General features: G+C 55.4%; 6 protein-coding genes across 6 annotated transcripts; 2 read left to right on the top strand and 4 right to left on the bottom strand.

Annotated features, from left to right (window-relative positions):
- Positions 1-37: 37 nt before the first annotated feature.
- Positions 38-2,704, top strand: F5144DRAFT_655492 (Alpha/Beta hydrolase protein). The gene is made up of 4 exons (XM_066793128.1): positions 38-263; positions 353-1,005; positions 1,068-1,968; positions 2,059-2,704. Exons 1-4 carry the CDS (start codon positions 224-226, stop codon positions 2,358-2,360), a joined length of 1,896 nt encoding a protein of 631 aa, XP_066642223.1. The 5' UTR covers positions 38-223; the 3' UTR covers positions 2,361-2,704.
- Positions 2,705-2,838: 134 nt separating this feature from the next.
- Positions 2,839-3,529, bottom strand: F5144DRAFT_594750 (uncharacterized protein; the record flags this gene model as incomplete). Its single annotated transcript, XM_066790617.1, has 2 exons — positions 2,839-3,172; positions 3,339-3,529. The coding sequence occupies 2 exons, from the start codon at positions 3,527-3,529 to the stop codon at positions 2,839-2,841; spliced, it is 525 nt and encodes a 174-aa protein (XP_066642222.1).
- A 568-nt stretch (positions 3,530-4,097) lies between these two features.
- On the bottom strand, positions 4,098-5,168 carry F5144DRAFT_604953 (uncharacterized protein; the record flags this gene model as incomplete). The annotated part of the gene is made up of 4 exons (XM_066791392.1): positions 4,098-4,394; positions 4,454-4,572; positions 4,635-4,699; positions 4,765-5,168. 4 exons carry the CDS (start codon positions 5,166-5,168, stop codon positions 4,098-4,100), a joined length of 885 nt encoding a protein of 294 aa, XP_066642221.1.
- A 520-nt stretch (positions 5,169-5,688) lies between these two features.
- F5144DRAFT_550076 (uncharacterized protein) lies at positions 5,689-7,200 on the bottom strand (the record flags this gene model as incomplete). Its single annotated transcript, XM_066787615.1, has 3 exons — positions 5,689-5,796; positions 5,891-6,063; positions 6,117-7,200. The coding sequence occupies 3 exons, from the start codon at positions 7,198-7,200 to the stop codon at positions 5,689-5,691; spliced, it is 1,365 nt and encodes a 454-aa protein (XP_066642220.1).
- Positions 7,201-9,038: 1,838 nt separating this feature from the next.
- Positions 9,039-10,118, bottom strand: F5144DRAFT_604951 (CAP domain-containing protein; the record flags this gene model as incomplete). Its single annotated transcript, XM_066791391.1, has 3 exons — positions 9,039-9,109; positions 9,172-9,485; positions 9,547-10,118. The coding sequence occupies 3 exons, from the start codon at positions 10,116-10,118 to the stop codon at positions 9,039-9,041; spliced, it is 957 nt and encodes a 318-aa protein (XP_066642219.1).
- A 508-nt stretch (positions 10,119-10,626) lies between these two features.
- F5144DRAFT_594747 (uncharacterized protein) lies at positions 10,627-11,411 on the top strand (the record flags this gene model as incomplete). The annotated part of the gene is made up of 3 exons (XM_066790616.1): positions 10,627-10,905; positions 10,968-11,093; positions 11,196-11,411. 3 exons carry the CDS (start codon positions 10,627-10,629, stop codon positions 11,409-11,411), a joined length of 621 nt encoding a protein of 206 aa, XP_066642218.1.
- Positions 11,412-13,656: the final 2,245 nt, after the last annotated feature.

Raw genomic sequence — 13,656 nt, 5'->3', positions numbered from 1 at the left:
CCGGCCTGATGCCATGCAATCCTTCCAAGCTGACCACGCCCAGTGGAGGTTTTTGTTGCAACATGCCCCTGTACGATCCGGATATGTCCTCTCCCGGGGGATATACTGGCCCTCTTCGGGAAGTCAGTTGGGTCTTGGGCAAAGCTCCCAACGGAATGTCCCTGTTCATAAGCCAGAATGTCAACATCGGATCCTTCTATGCGAAGTTCCTGCGCCATGATGGATGCTAGGAAGGTTACCAATGCATCATGAATGTGTGAGTGGTATGAGCACTTCAAAAAGTTCCTGAGAGCGCGAGAGCACTGAAGGCGTGCTATATAAAGTGCAATCCGGTCTCTAATTCCTCAGCCAGTTTCGATATCACCATCACCACATCACCACTACGCTACAGATACCTACCTAGGTTTCCTCTTAGAGTCTCCTCAACCTACAAATACCCATAGAACTACAAGCCAACTACTCATCCCTTTTACCCTCCTCATTATGCATTGGGCCTCAGCATCCGGTCTGATAACCGCACTGGTAGTGCAGGCAGCCTTGGCCGCCCCCAACAAGGTCCCTAAACCGGCTTGCCTCCCTGTCGTTGACCTCGGCTACGAACTTCACCAAGCCCTCAAATACAACGAGACCACCGACGTGTACAAGTTTTCCAATATCCGCTACGCCCAGGCACCCGTTGGCGATCTCCGATGGCGCGGCCCGAAGGCGCCCAAGACGGACCGCAGCGCGCCGAAGAACGGCGATGGCGTGAGGACCTGTCCGCAGGGTGTTCCAGACTGGCAGTCAAGGGCCTTCATCCCAACCGGGCGCTTTACCGGCGGCTTGCCGTGGAACCTCACCAACTGGGTTGATGCCATCAACGCGTCCACTCCCTTCGACCAGGCCATCTTCAACGGAAATGTCACCGAGGACTGCCTGTTCCTGGACCTCCATGTTCCAGGCAAGGTTCTCTCTAAGGCCATCAAGAACAAGAAGGGCAGCCGCGATGTGCCCGTGCTGGTTTTTGTACACCCTCCCATCCCTAAGTTCTCTTAGAACTACCGACTCTAACATTTCCTCTCTCATAGATCCACGGCGCTGGCTACACCTTCAGCTCCAAAATCGGCCATCCTACACCAGGCTTCCAGCCCGACGGTCTCCTCCGCGCTGCCCACGAAGCCAACGGCAAAGGCATGATCTTCATCTCTCTCAACTACCGCCTCGGGGCTCTAGGATTCCTCGCCGGGCCTGAAGTCCGCGCCGACGGCAACCAAAACGCCGGTCTCCTCGACCAACGCTTCGCCCTTGAATGGATCCAAAACAACGTCCACCTCTTCGGCGGCAACCCCGACAAGGTCACCGTCATGGGCGAGTCCGCCGGCGGCGGATCCATCATGCTTCACATGTTGGCCTACCAACACCAAGGCAAGAAAGCCCCCTTCGCCCAGGCCATCCTCCAGTCCCCCGCCACGCTCCTCTCAGCCGCCGCCCCTCCGTCCGCCTACAGCGACTTCCTGTCCCTCCTCAACGTCACCACCCTCGCCGAGGCCCGGCAGCTCCCGTCGTCCGCCCTCGTCCTCGCCAACCAGGAACAAAGCCGCACAGCGCCGGCAAACACGTACATCCACATCCCCGTCCAAGACCCCGCCACCGCGCCTATCGAACCCCTCCAAGCCTTCAGAAAGGGCGGCGCCTTCGCCAAATCCCCCATCAACCTCCTCGCCGCCCACAACTCGCGCGAGGGCGCCTTCTTCTTCGACCCGACCGCTCACACCGAGGCCGACCTTTTGCGCTGGGTCAAGTCCTCCTTCGGGAGACTGTCGACGGCCGAGATCGCCAACCTCGCCGCGGTCGTCTACCCGGCTGTGTATGATGGGTCGCAGGGCTATGTCGATCTGTATTCGCGCATGATGAAGGTGTGGGGGGATGCGCTCTTTGACTGCAACTTTTTGTATGCGAATGAGGCGTTTGGTGGGCGGAGTTTTGCTTGTGAGTACCTACCTACCTACTGACTGTCCCGTGGCTGTGAGCTACATGTACAGTACATGTATCGGGGGTGATGTTGACTGTTGGATGCAGATGAGTTTGGGTCGCCAGGCTTGCACACGCAGGATCTGAAGTACACGTTCAACGACCCGAGTACTCCTGTTTTTAGCCCCGTCATGCAACAGACTTTGCAGAAGGCGCTTGCCACGTTTGTGGTTCATGGCACGCCGGTGTTTAAAGGTCAGGGGAAGGGGAAGGATGCTTGGCCGAAGTGGGGGGATGATCAGATGTTGGTTAATATTACTGCGACGGGTGCAAAGGTGGCAGTTAATGATGTGAATAAGGAGAGGTGTCAGTGGTGGGCTGAGAGCAGGCTGGGGGTCTTTAGATTGTAATAATGGTCTCCCTCAGGCGCTCTGCAATCCTACCTTGTTGAATCTGAACCAGCCCAACCCAGGAAAATACGCCCCGCTCCACCTCGCCGCTAGGTAGGGCGAGCTGTTTGTTTGGGCTTGGAGAGTGGCATGGAGAAGACGCGGATGCACAAAAGGTCATGAAAGTCACTCGTCGTGTCAATGGAGCGTTATCCCATCCATCATGCCCCATCCACCATGCAACTCTCTGCCTTAAAACAAGCGCTAATGCACCCTCATCACCAACTTGGAGGTGTGGAGGCCGTGGTTTAGGCCTCGAGCAGGTCAGAATGCGGACATGAGGAGAACAAATGGGTTAAAACCACGAGGTGCGATGAGGCTAACGAGCGGGATGCGGATTGCACTGGAGATGACCTGAAGGAGGTATCCATGGGATCAACCAGAAGGCGGGATGAATGTCCGGACTGTCGGGACGAGGGGTATAGTCGGACATAGTCGGTTAGGGGACCGTGGTCGGAGGAATAGTGTGGGGTGAACACGCGAGATCTAATGCTTTCAGGGCACTTTCCATCTCTGCCTTGAGCCGCATCATGGCTTCCTCTGCCGTTTGTACCTCACAGCGCCAGCAATCCATAATCACCTGCCCGCACAGAAGCTCCTCCTGTACACTTGGGAATATTTGCCGGGAGTAGCGAGCCTCCACCTCATCGTCTGAGAGGTCCTCGTATGGCTGTCTGTCCGTTACGATTTCGTAGATAGTAGAACCGAGGGAAAAAATATCGGTTCTAACGGTCGGCGGTTCCTTTAATGGTCGCGGAAGAAAAAACCTAGTGCTCTCGATGGCAGATCCTACAATTCCGTCGAAAAAAAGAGCCCGAAAAGTCGATGATCTTGAGCCTAGAGTTGGAATCTGGGAGGAGATTCTCAGGCTTGAGATCGCTGTGAATGATCCCGTGGGAATGGAGGAGATGCAGACTTTCGGCAGCATCACAGGCCCACTACAGCCGCTCGGGAAGGGTGATTGTAGTGGCGGTGGCGGCAGCCTCGCGGAGATGCTCTCGTAGGCTACCTCTAGGCATATAGTGGAGGACGAAGCCTTCTTCCGGGGAGTATCTGATGAGCTGTAAGGACCGGTCGTGTTGTGGTAATTTCTGGTAGACTCGAAACTCGGGCTCAAGAGCAGAAGGCATTCTTTAACATCGAGGGCGGAAGACGTCAACTTGGTCGAGTCGGAGGCGGGGATGCTGGAAAAGCAGATGAAGTGGGGAGGATAATGACGAGCTGAGGAATTCGGCTTTCCGAGGCTTGAGTGAGCTCCTAGGCCAGGAGGGGCAAAAGCAATTGAAGAAACCGCAAGCCAGGCGTATAGCTGTTTTTTTTTTTTACCTTAAATGCCCAGAGGTAAGTCCAGATTCGGAGATGGGTCTGGTCTGGAGGTCGCGAGAATGAACCACTGAGCAGCAGCAAGCCCCACTCCTCCAGCAGTGCGAGCAAGTGGTCGGGGCAAGTGGTCGGGTGTGGGACCGGCCACGTGCCGGCGCAGATCTCCCGGATTTGCCGCCACCAACTCCACTAGGGTGCAACCATAGACCGGATTGGGGGCAATTCCCCCCACCCTTTCTTTCCTCTCTCCTGATCGTAGCACTCGTCGAATTATCAAGACGATGCCCTCATCCTCATCTGGGACCAAGCAACTCGCTAGTCTTCCCCAACAAGCCTTCATAAACATAAACTCCTAGTTGATGCTGCCCCTAACAACTAACCGGACTCAACAACAACAATCTGGGGCGCTATAGACATCTCGGCCCCGCTCGCTTCAGCCCCCTTCTTCTTCGCGCCCTCATCTAGCAATTCCTCGTCCTTGTACTTGGTCGCGCCCACGGGAGAGTTGAGCAGCCAACGGAGGAGGAGGTAGGCGTCGGCGGGCGGCTCTCCGGGGGCGCCAACCAGGCCAAACTGGCGTGACTGGCGGATCACGATCTTGTTAGTCTTGGCGTCGATGTGGGCTTGCGTGATGCGGGCGTAGGTGTCGCGTTGGAAGGCGAAAATCAGGACCTGGGGATTGGGACAGTTAGCTAGCGTGTCGGGGATTGAGAATGGGAAGAAGGCCTTACGGGCTTGGTGTGGTGGTCGGTGAATTGCCCCATGCGGATTCGCGATTCCAGGAGGGCGATGATGGCGCTGAACTCACCCCAAAGCAGGTTGCCCTCCGGGGCCACGGCCGGCTCGAGCACTATAATCATCATGTGGGGTTTGTCGGCGGCGACAGGTACCACGCACTGTTCGGACTCGTACCCATCACAGCCGCAAGAACCGCGTGGCCAGCATAGTGCGGGTCCGAATGACATTTATAGAAGTTGCTAGGATGTGGTGTTAGGTGCGAGCTTGGCGGAGGGACAATGTAGGGCTCGACGGGATGACTTACGCGGGATGTATCTCACCGTCGTACCGCTCAGTCAAGTGCGCCGCTATGGCCTGGAACCAACCTGCCTTTATGCTGGCATAGACGTACCCCGCGCTCGGAACCCACTCAGGATCGCGCGGGTCTTTAGGCCTGTATAGAGTCGGGCGCCACAACGGTCGCCAATAGTCCGTCTCTTCCTCTAGGCCGGGACACTCCTCGTGGCAGGGAGAGAAAAAAAGGGGCTCAAAATCGCAGGGCAGCTGGCCGTCGATGTCGAGATTCGTCCACCTCACAATGCCGAGAGCCTCGAGCTCAGCGGCGTCCACCGAGGTCATGGATCGGCAATTCCAATCTCGATACTCGCGCAGGACACTCAACATGTCAAGTTGTGTCCGCTCGAGATCCCTCCGGCAAACCTGCTCCATGGCTATTGCGAGTGGCAAGGTCGAAAGTGATAAAAATGCGAAAGTGATGGAAATGCACAAGTGATGATGGAAAGGCGACAATGATGGTGATCTGGAGGTTGAGATTACAAAAGAGGAAGGCCCCGTCCACCCGCAACTTATTGTTGCCCATGACGACAGAGCATCCATGGCTTGGCAAGCCACGCGGGTTCATAAATCTCATAATCTGATTGGCCCCGCTCGGCGGCGGTTTCTCGCATTTCACAAATTCACAGTCACTTGGCAGTCGCGACGAAAAAGGAGCATCCAATGTTTGGCTCCGGGGAGCGGCAAAGGCAATCAGAAATAATGTGGATGGAATGGGAGGATTCTTATGCTAACAGCCAACAGCGTGTAACAACAAGTAAAACGACAAGCAAAACGAAAATGACAATGACAACAACGACGACAACGCAAAACAGTAATGGCACAGCGACGGGGGACCATTACCCTGAGCGCCAACTGCAACACCTCCAACAACTGCAACCGCCTTGTTGTGAGTCTAAACGGGCACTGTTGAAGCCGTCGAGAGCAACTGAACCTGAAGAGCTATCAGCCGGCGGAGGAAAAGGTCCATCTCGTCGCTCTTGTCAAGGCGGAACGGGCCCCACTGATGCATGAAGCAGAAATGATCTGAGTCGTAGCTTCCTGGTCCGGGCCTGGCGAGCCCCGGGCGGGGCGAGCCATCTCCCCGCTTCTCGGACCATCTTCTGGAATTCGTCCGGAGTTGCGAAGTCGGAATTCCAGATGAAGGCGTCCGAGCCGGAAAGGTCGGCCGCGTCATCTCTCATTCGAGTGGTAAGTTGTGCCGCCGAGCTTCCGGTCCGGATGTACTGCTTCCAAGGCTCGCCGTATTCAGCGATGATGATGTATATCTCTTCCCGGTTTTGAGACAACAGGAGGCGCCTGGGGCATTCGGCGTTAGCTCACGTTCACGGTCTGCAGCATGACGAACCAGCACCTCAACCTTAAAACAGGCCTGGGGGACCACACCGTCCTTCTCGGGTAGAGAGCCTCTCTTGCACAAATAGCCATCTACCCGGGCTTCCATAAGCGCAGCTAGCTCAGCTCCGGGCTGGCGGCGGTACAGCTTCAGAGGTAAACGGTCAGCCAACCAGTCGAGGGTCCCAAAGTCGAGGGTCCCAAAGTCGAGGGTCCCAAAGTCGAGGGTCCCAAAGTCGAGGGTCCCAAAGTCGAGGCCCCTAACGTCGAGTCCGCTGTTGCAGGACTCGGCAAGCTCCCTTATGTGATATGTAAGTATCTGTAGTAGCGAGAGAAATGCTGTATTGACGTAATTCTCGTCTGTTGTAGAGGGGTTCCGCATGCCGCCCACCGCCGGCGTCTCCGTCTGAGGCTGCGCTAGAGCACCCTGTTTGACGGGTGTTTTAGGCACTTCCGAGATGTTCATCTTAGCCATCGACGTCGTAGCCATGTTTGCGTTGTCGTCGCTGTCGCTATCGCCTGGGGAGGTAGTGTCAACAGGGTCGCCGCTTTTCCAAACTTTACTCGGCATTGCAGCCGCCTCCACCTCCGTATGATGCTTCTTGATTCTCGACATGACAAGGCCCTGCAAATATCTTGTCGGCAAGAACAGACCGCAACCGGCGCCTGGTCGAGTTCCATCCTTGTTCGAGCGGATATCTTCCAAGTACCCTCGAAACCTTGGCGCGAGTTCCTGGTAGATATGTCTTGCCAGGTCATCATTCTTTGGAGAAACGTAGCCCTTATATAGGCCTGGGGTGCTATCCCTCGTCAGAGCCGAATTGTTCCGCATATAGGTCCGGAATTCGCCAATATGGTCCCTGTGGTTCCAGATGACCCGAAGCAGAAGGTACTCTCTCTCGGTGAGGCTCGAGCCCGAAGAGAACTGCCAGTTGGTAGGTTGAGTAGCGAAGATTTTGTCGTCCCTTTCGGGATCCGCACCACTGATGCCGAGTTGGCGTTCCATCATTTTGGCCCATTGTGGGATATTGTTCGCGACCTTCGGCGCTGGGTCGTTCCCGATCCCGCTCATCGTGGCTGCAAGAGCGATGGCTGAGAGCGGTGGCCAGGAGGGATGGCTAAGAGGGATGACTGACAGGGACGACAAACGACCGAAAACAAAGAGAGAGGCTGAGGGCAAAGAGAAAAACTGAGAGGGGGGAGGGAGACCTCTCGCGAGAGAGCCTGCAGGACGTCATGGTGTTGTACTGTTGATTGGGTATTCAGCAACCTCTTGCAGCCCGAAGGTAGGGCGACCAGCAACTGCCTCTCTCGGAGACAGCCTGAGACATACCGGCAGCCGCCAGCGACTCGTCACGACTGCAGCCCACTTGGGCAAAACACATCTTGTTGGATGGAAGGGTTGGTTGACCAAGGTAGTTAAAATACCCAAGTTGGCTACATGTAAATGCCAAAAATGTCTGGGGAGTTTCACGACACTTGCGACGGCAACGACAGCGACAAGAACGACGACAAGAACAAAAAAAAGCCGGCGAATAGTAAGCGATGGGATCCGTCAATCCATCAACATTAGGCGCCGATGCGGGCGCCGGGAGTGGAGACCGGCCAGGCCGAAAAGATCTTGGACTCACAACGACGAGGACAGAAGGGACATTTTATAACTAAGCACAGAGGAGATGATGCATTGTGCAGAAGACCATGACTGGTGTTGCAGGCACCAGGTCCCAGTCGGGGGTTGGGGGGAGTGCAAGTTAAGCCCAAATGGACATCAAGTTTATAGAGCCAGCAATTGCAGCTGTGCACTTTGACTGCCGGGTGCGAAGAAAAGTAGAGACGATTCAGTCTGGCGCGCCATAACACCTGCATACTCTTCAAAAAGTGATGGGATGAATCCAATCTGACCTTGACCCCTGACCCCTTTTCCCCCCTGAGAGCAGGTGGTGTCACCAAGTTACCTAAGCGTGCCACACCTCCACCTCGCGCCCCTTTCGTCAGCATCATCCTCGGACAACACGAACAAGTCAGCCGTGCCACCATACCGTGTAGGACGAGCTGATGTAGATAGGGACCAGATCATGACGAACTCAGAACAAGAGACGGCGCCCGCTTTCCGTGCCGCCTGTCTATTCCATCATCTTTCCTGCCTGTGCTGGGAGCACACTTCCTTCGGCGGCCTTGTTTCAGGCCCGCCCGGGGTCACGCAACACGAAATCGTGCCCTGTCGCGTGTAGTTCCAGGCCTCTGCAGCGGCCCGCCGGCGCGACCAAAATTAGTGAACCATGTTTTTTGCGCAGCTCGGATTTATCACAAGATCACAGGAGCATGGGCAATAGATAGAAATCCGATCCATATCAGTAAGAGCAACATGCACACACAAACTCCGTGGCCATGCGTGTCTATGAACAACAGCAATGTAAGCTTGGATGAGGGACGGCGGCGGCCAAATTTGTGTTAAGCCCCCCCGATGCTTGCCAGAGGGTAGAAAGAAGCGAAGGGAGTCAACGTAACTCGATACAAAACGGAATGTCAAAAAAACAACGGGCTGCGGTCAGAGCCAAGCGGATGACCGTACCAACGAAGAGAAAGCGAGTCAACCATGCCCAAAAAGTCCTTCGTCAATATCCCAGAAGAACCTGTCGTGAATCCCAAGACCTCATATCGTCGTCGCGAGATAACTTGTCGTCGTATGTGGTTGAATATGTAACCTGGCGTCCTCAATATTGCCATCGAGAGGCGCTTCTCGCGTCAAGAATGCAGAGAAAAACATGGGGCACTCGATCTGGTCGAGCACAAGATATGTGTACAAATAGATACACTACATGAAGTGAAAACTAAACGGCCGCCGCTGTTTGTGGGGCTCTGTAAATCAGGACGAGCACGTCTTGATAGATGACTGCGGGGGGTCTCCGCTTAGGGAGCCGCATAAATGGACTGGCCCTGGGGAGGCTTGACGTTATCGGCGTACGCGCCACCCATGTTGCCTAGAGACAAGTGTTAGAGGAGGAAAATGGACATTGGACCTGACAAGGGAATGGGTACATACCGGCAGGGGAATAGTTACAGACGGTGTACCAGGAGCCCATGGACGACATGGTACCCGGGGGGCAAAACTTGCTGTGGCAGCCAACTTTCTTGGTGCCCCTCCAGACGAGCTGGGAGAAGTGGCCCCAGTCCTTGAAGTTTGCCATGTTCGGGCTGTCCTTGCCATAATCGCCGGCGGGGAAGAGGTTCACTTCGCCGTTGTACCAGCCGTTGCTGGCGGCACGAGCGACGGATGCAGTGGCGCCAAAAGCCTCGGGGTCCTCGGTAGAGCCCCACATGGCAAGGTTCTGGCCGTAACCACCACCGCCAATTTTGCTGGATATACTGTTAGTGTACGTTGATCCCAAAAATCACAATACTAATGTTGAAAACTCACGTGTCGTGCTCAAAAACGCATCTCTCAGCCAGAGTCTTGGCGTAACCGGCAATCTCATCGTCCCACTCGACGGCGCTGGCGGAATGGTTGAAGCGGTGGATGTTGTGGTGGTAGACGGCGGTGCTGGAGTAGTCCGAGGGCTTCGAGGTCTCATCCTTGGTAGGCGAAGGAGCGGGCGCCGGGTCAGGCGAGGGCTCAGCGGGTTTCTGAGACTCGACCGGAGCAGGCTTGGGAGACGGCTTGGGGGACGGCTTAGGTTCGGGCGTAGAAGTGGGCTGGGAAGCGGCTTCCACGACGGGTTCGGGAGTGGAAGCGGGAGGAGGGGGAGGCGGCGGGGGCGGAGGCGGGGGGGGCGGGGCGGTGGTAGAAGGCTCCGCGGGTGTGGTGGTCGTAGTCGGCTTGGGCCTGGGGCTGGGGCGGCGGAAGGTGGTGGAAGTATCGCCGTCAGTTACCGTGACGGTGACCCATTCTGTGACGACATCGGTCTTGATGTAAAGCTTGCGGCCTTGGAGAATTGGGCTGGCAACGGCCAAGATGGCGCCGCAAGTAGCGAGGAAGATTGAGGACTTCATCGTGACGGTTGTTTTGCTATCACGATAATTAGTGTGAGTCCTGTACGTTCGTTCAACGATGATGGGCTTTTATGTTGTGGGGGGCTGAAAGTGTAAGGCAAGGAGTCGTGATACTCTGAGGCTTAGTGGTGTGTTGATGCGAATGTGCAAGTATCGTCTGGGGCTGAGGAATCCTCAAGTAACCTCATGATGTTGGTCATGGGTCGACGAGTCCACTTAGACAGACAAGCCACCCTCGAAGCGCACAACAAAGGCCGTACTCGGCGCGACGCACAATAGCTTTCAGGGTTTGTCCGCCGAGGGTAATCGGGAACCGAATAAAGCCAAACAATGGAACATACCTAATGTATCTGTTTTCTTTGAGCAAGGAATCAAGTTCTATGCACTCAGAGCCAGCTGGAGAGGCAGCACTGCTGTCGCTCGGGGTCCGTCAAGGATGTGATGGGAATTTATGCTCAATAGCAGTCGCAGGGTAGGACAGTAGGACGGCCTGCCTGTCTGAACCCAGATGACGTCGAGTCTCTTGCCGCACACGACGGTCGGGGGAAAGACGCCTGTGAAAGGAGTGACGGGGAAGAAGCGAAGGGCGATGATGATACTCGTTGACTACCACGGCTGGGGTGGGATTCCACGAATGCTGCACCAACCACACGAATCTGGGGTCGCTCGAAACTCAGGTGACAGCTCCGCCGTCGAGAATGCAAAAGAATGTTTGTTTGGTGTTGTAATAAGGAGTGGAAATGCCGAAATAGCGCGCGAAAAGGAAGGGAGGGCGACTTCTAGGTCGGTAGGTGGGTGAGTTCGGGGATGTTGATGAAAGGAGTGGACCGAAGTATAAAACTTCAAAAGGGAGGGGTGGAAAAGAAGAGGGCGAGGTGCGAGTTGAAGGCCAAACTCAGCGGTCGCGTGGTGAATAAAAGGAAGCAGATGCGGTTGAAGGAGGCAGGAACGGGTGTTCTTAGCAGGCGAGAGCAGGTGGGGCCCAACCTGATCCATGCGGACCCCGGGGGTAGGCCAGATGGAACCTAGGGTGAGAGGGGGGGTCTCCAAATCCCCAGCAATCCTACCAGGTACTAGAAAAGTTGGGTCCCGGTTTTCGAGCCCCTTCAATTTTCGCCAAACCCGATTGCGGGGGATGACCAAATTAGCCAAGGGACGTCAAACGGCAGGGACTTGGTTGTGGGTGCGGATTCATCAGCTTCGCAGGTTGATGAGGCGCGATCAGATCAGAGAGAAATCTCGGCCGGGGAGGGGGAAGGGGAGGAACAGTGCGAGGCTCGGTTCAACATATAACTACTCGGACTTTCCAATGTTCGACTTCGCTGGCGGCCATGATTCACGACCGCAGAGGGGTTGCGCACTGGTGCATCGTCACGGATCATCTGCGGTCGAGATCTTCTGCCCAGTAGTTGTGCCCAGGGCCTTCTGTTGCCCTGGTCGGGGTCTCCAGACCACCTCAGATGGGGTGCAACAGTAACAAGGCCATTGGCTCCCGGGCGCAGGAAACCGTCCATCCCATGTTTCTGAACGGGCCGCCTCCATGACCGCCCTCCAGGTTCGATTCGGTGCCACACACTTCACTTCATCAAGGAACTGGGCACCTGGGCACCTGGGCAACTGGGCAACCTGGGTATCTCAGGAGATGGACCCCAAGAGGTGCGGCGTCAAATTCGTCCCCACTTGGCTTGCACTTCTGCCGCCCCTGACATCTGCGACAACCAATTGGAGGACTGTGCCTTGCAGAACGATGACGGGGTTGCAGAAAATGGAGCTGGGCGGTTTCTGTTTTCAGGCAGCGCCTCCGATGTTGAATACCAACTCCCAAGCCATCCATGATGGTATTGATGCCATGGGGAAGGGAGGGATTTTGACTGCAAATTTTAGGATATCAGATCGATACTCGCTATTACGTTCGTGACCTTTTTTTTCTTTTCTTAGGTATGCGATCGGATTCTCTGGCATGTGCTCTTTGGGGACGATTCCCTGTTTTGGGCTGCTTGGATTGCTGCTCATTCGCTGGACTGTTTTCATGAACCCGCTGCTCTGTTTGAAAGCGGAAGTGTTACCCAATGAGAGCAAACGGCGCCCTCCTGAAACGCGCTATTATCGGGTCAATTTCTTCTCCACCAAACGGCCACACTTGGCATGCAGCTGGCTCATCATGCAGTGACATGCAGCGAACTTTGGAAAAGGCACCGAAGTCCAATTTCATCAACAATGCACCCTCTTGTCAACGATCATGTCCGCGCCATGTCACATACCGACCTTAAGCTTAGATTTCTAGACCCCACGGTCAGCATAAGTGGAGCATTCCGAATACCTCCCATTCGTGCCAACTTTTGATCCCGCCCGTGCCGGAAGTATACATGTGCATACCTCCCGGACTGAGGTGTGTAGGGGAAGGGACAATAAGAAATTGGGTCGGTAAGGCGAGGAGGTGCCCGAGGCAGATTAACGGGCGTGCCTCGACCATCCCATCGACGCTGGAAGGTACAACCGGCCTACGTTAACGCCACACACGCCAGCCTTCCATGTTAGGTCATCGACGGACTTCACGGCGAAACCTCAATGCGGCTCGCCATAGTAGCAATATCCGAAGTTGAGTCCGCTCTTGAACCTCGTTTTCGGTTTCACCAGTTTCCACCATTTTGGGGCACTGGGTGGATATGAGGAACCCAGCGGGACAACAATTTCTGAAATTCGAAATGCAGAAAGCAGGGGGCAGAAACCAGAGCAGCATCTATCCTCAAGGGGACTGAGCCGGTGCCCAAACCCGAGGAATCTGTGAAGGGACGTTACGCAGTAGTAAACATGCCCAAACAAAACGGCCACAATGTTTTGAAAGTCAGGAAACAAACAGGTCAGCTCGAAGTTAGCGTCGATTCCTTGCTGATCCAGAAGATCTTTCCCCGATCTTCGAGTCCGAGCTTTTGCTCGGGGCGCATCTCCACAAAACCTTAAGGCGACCTCCACTTCAACGCCCAACACCCTGCAAGCCACGGAATTCCCTGCGACGCCGCTGAGGTCATTTGCTTCCAAACGAAAAAAACAAAGATGGTGTTTCGGGCACGCCCGCGATAATTAACTCTACACTAGTCACTCCGGAGATTGAGATTGGCGTCTCACAACAGCGGACAACAAACGGGCCTCATAGCGCGGCCAACCCCTCTCAACCCCGCTATTGTGCCTCCGACGCTGTGACTTGTTGTGTGTTCCCTTCGCGATCGGTGCAAACCCCATTCAACCGCAGGCTTGTGGGCTTGTGCCGGCCGACCCCATACCAGGCGAATTGCTGTTTGTTGGATTCTGCATCGCAGCTGCGATGAAGCCAAATAAGTCCGAGCCTAGCTCAGCCTAGGTACCTAGGTATTGACCTTTCCGCCCCCAAGCCACGCACCGAACCCAAAATTCCGAGCCCAGGCCGCGCGGACTGGTCGGGGTGGGTCGATAACAATCGGCTTCAAACAACCCATAACAACCCATCTGATATTTTGTTTACCGCCTAAAATCCTGCGCGTGGGCTGGAAGGCCTGGGGAA

Source organism: Chaetomium tenue (genome assembly GCF_020726465.1).
Source record: "Chaetomium tenue strain MPI-SDFR-AT-0079 chromosome Unknown F5144scaffold_5, whole genome shotgun sequence".
Lineage (NCBI taxonomy): Eukaryota > Fungi > Ascomycota > Sordariomycetes > Sordariales > Chaetomiaceae > Chaetomium > Chaetomium tenue.
The sequence above is the reverse complement of the archived record's forward strand: the minus strand, read 5'-3'. Positions and strand labels throughout refer to the sequence as shown.

Coding starts and splice junctions, on each gene's coding strand:
- F5144DRAFT_655492 (XM_066793128.1), top strand. CDS start 224: ATGCTAGGAAGGTTACCAATGCATCATGAATGTGTGAGTG. Junction 264..352: donor GCATCATGAATGTGTGAGTG/GTATGAGCACTT, acceptor TTCCTCAGCCAG/TTTCGATATCACCATCACCA. Junction 1,969..2,058: donor TGGTGGGCGGAGTTTTGCTT/GTGAGTACCTAC, acceptor TGTTGGATGCAG/ATGAGTTTGGGTCGCCAGGC.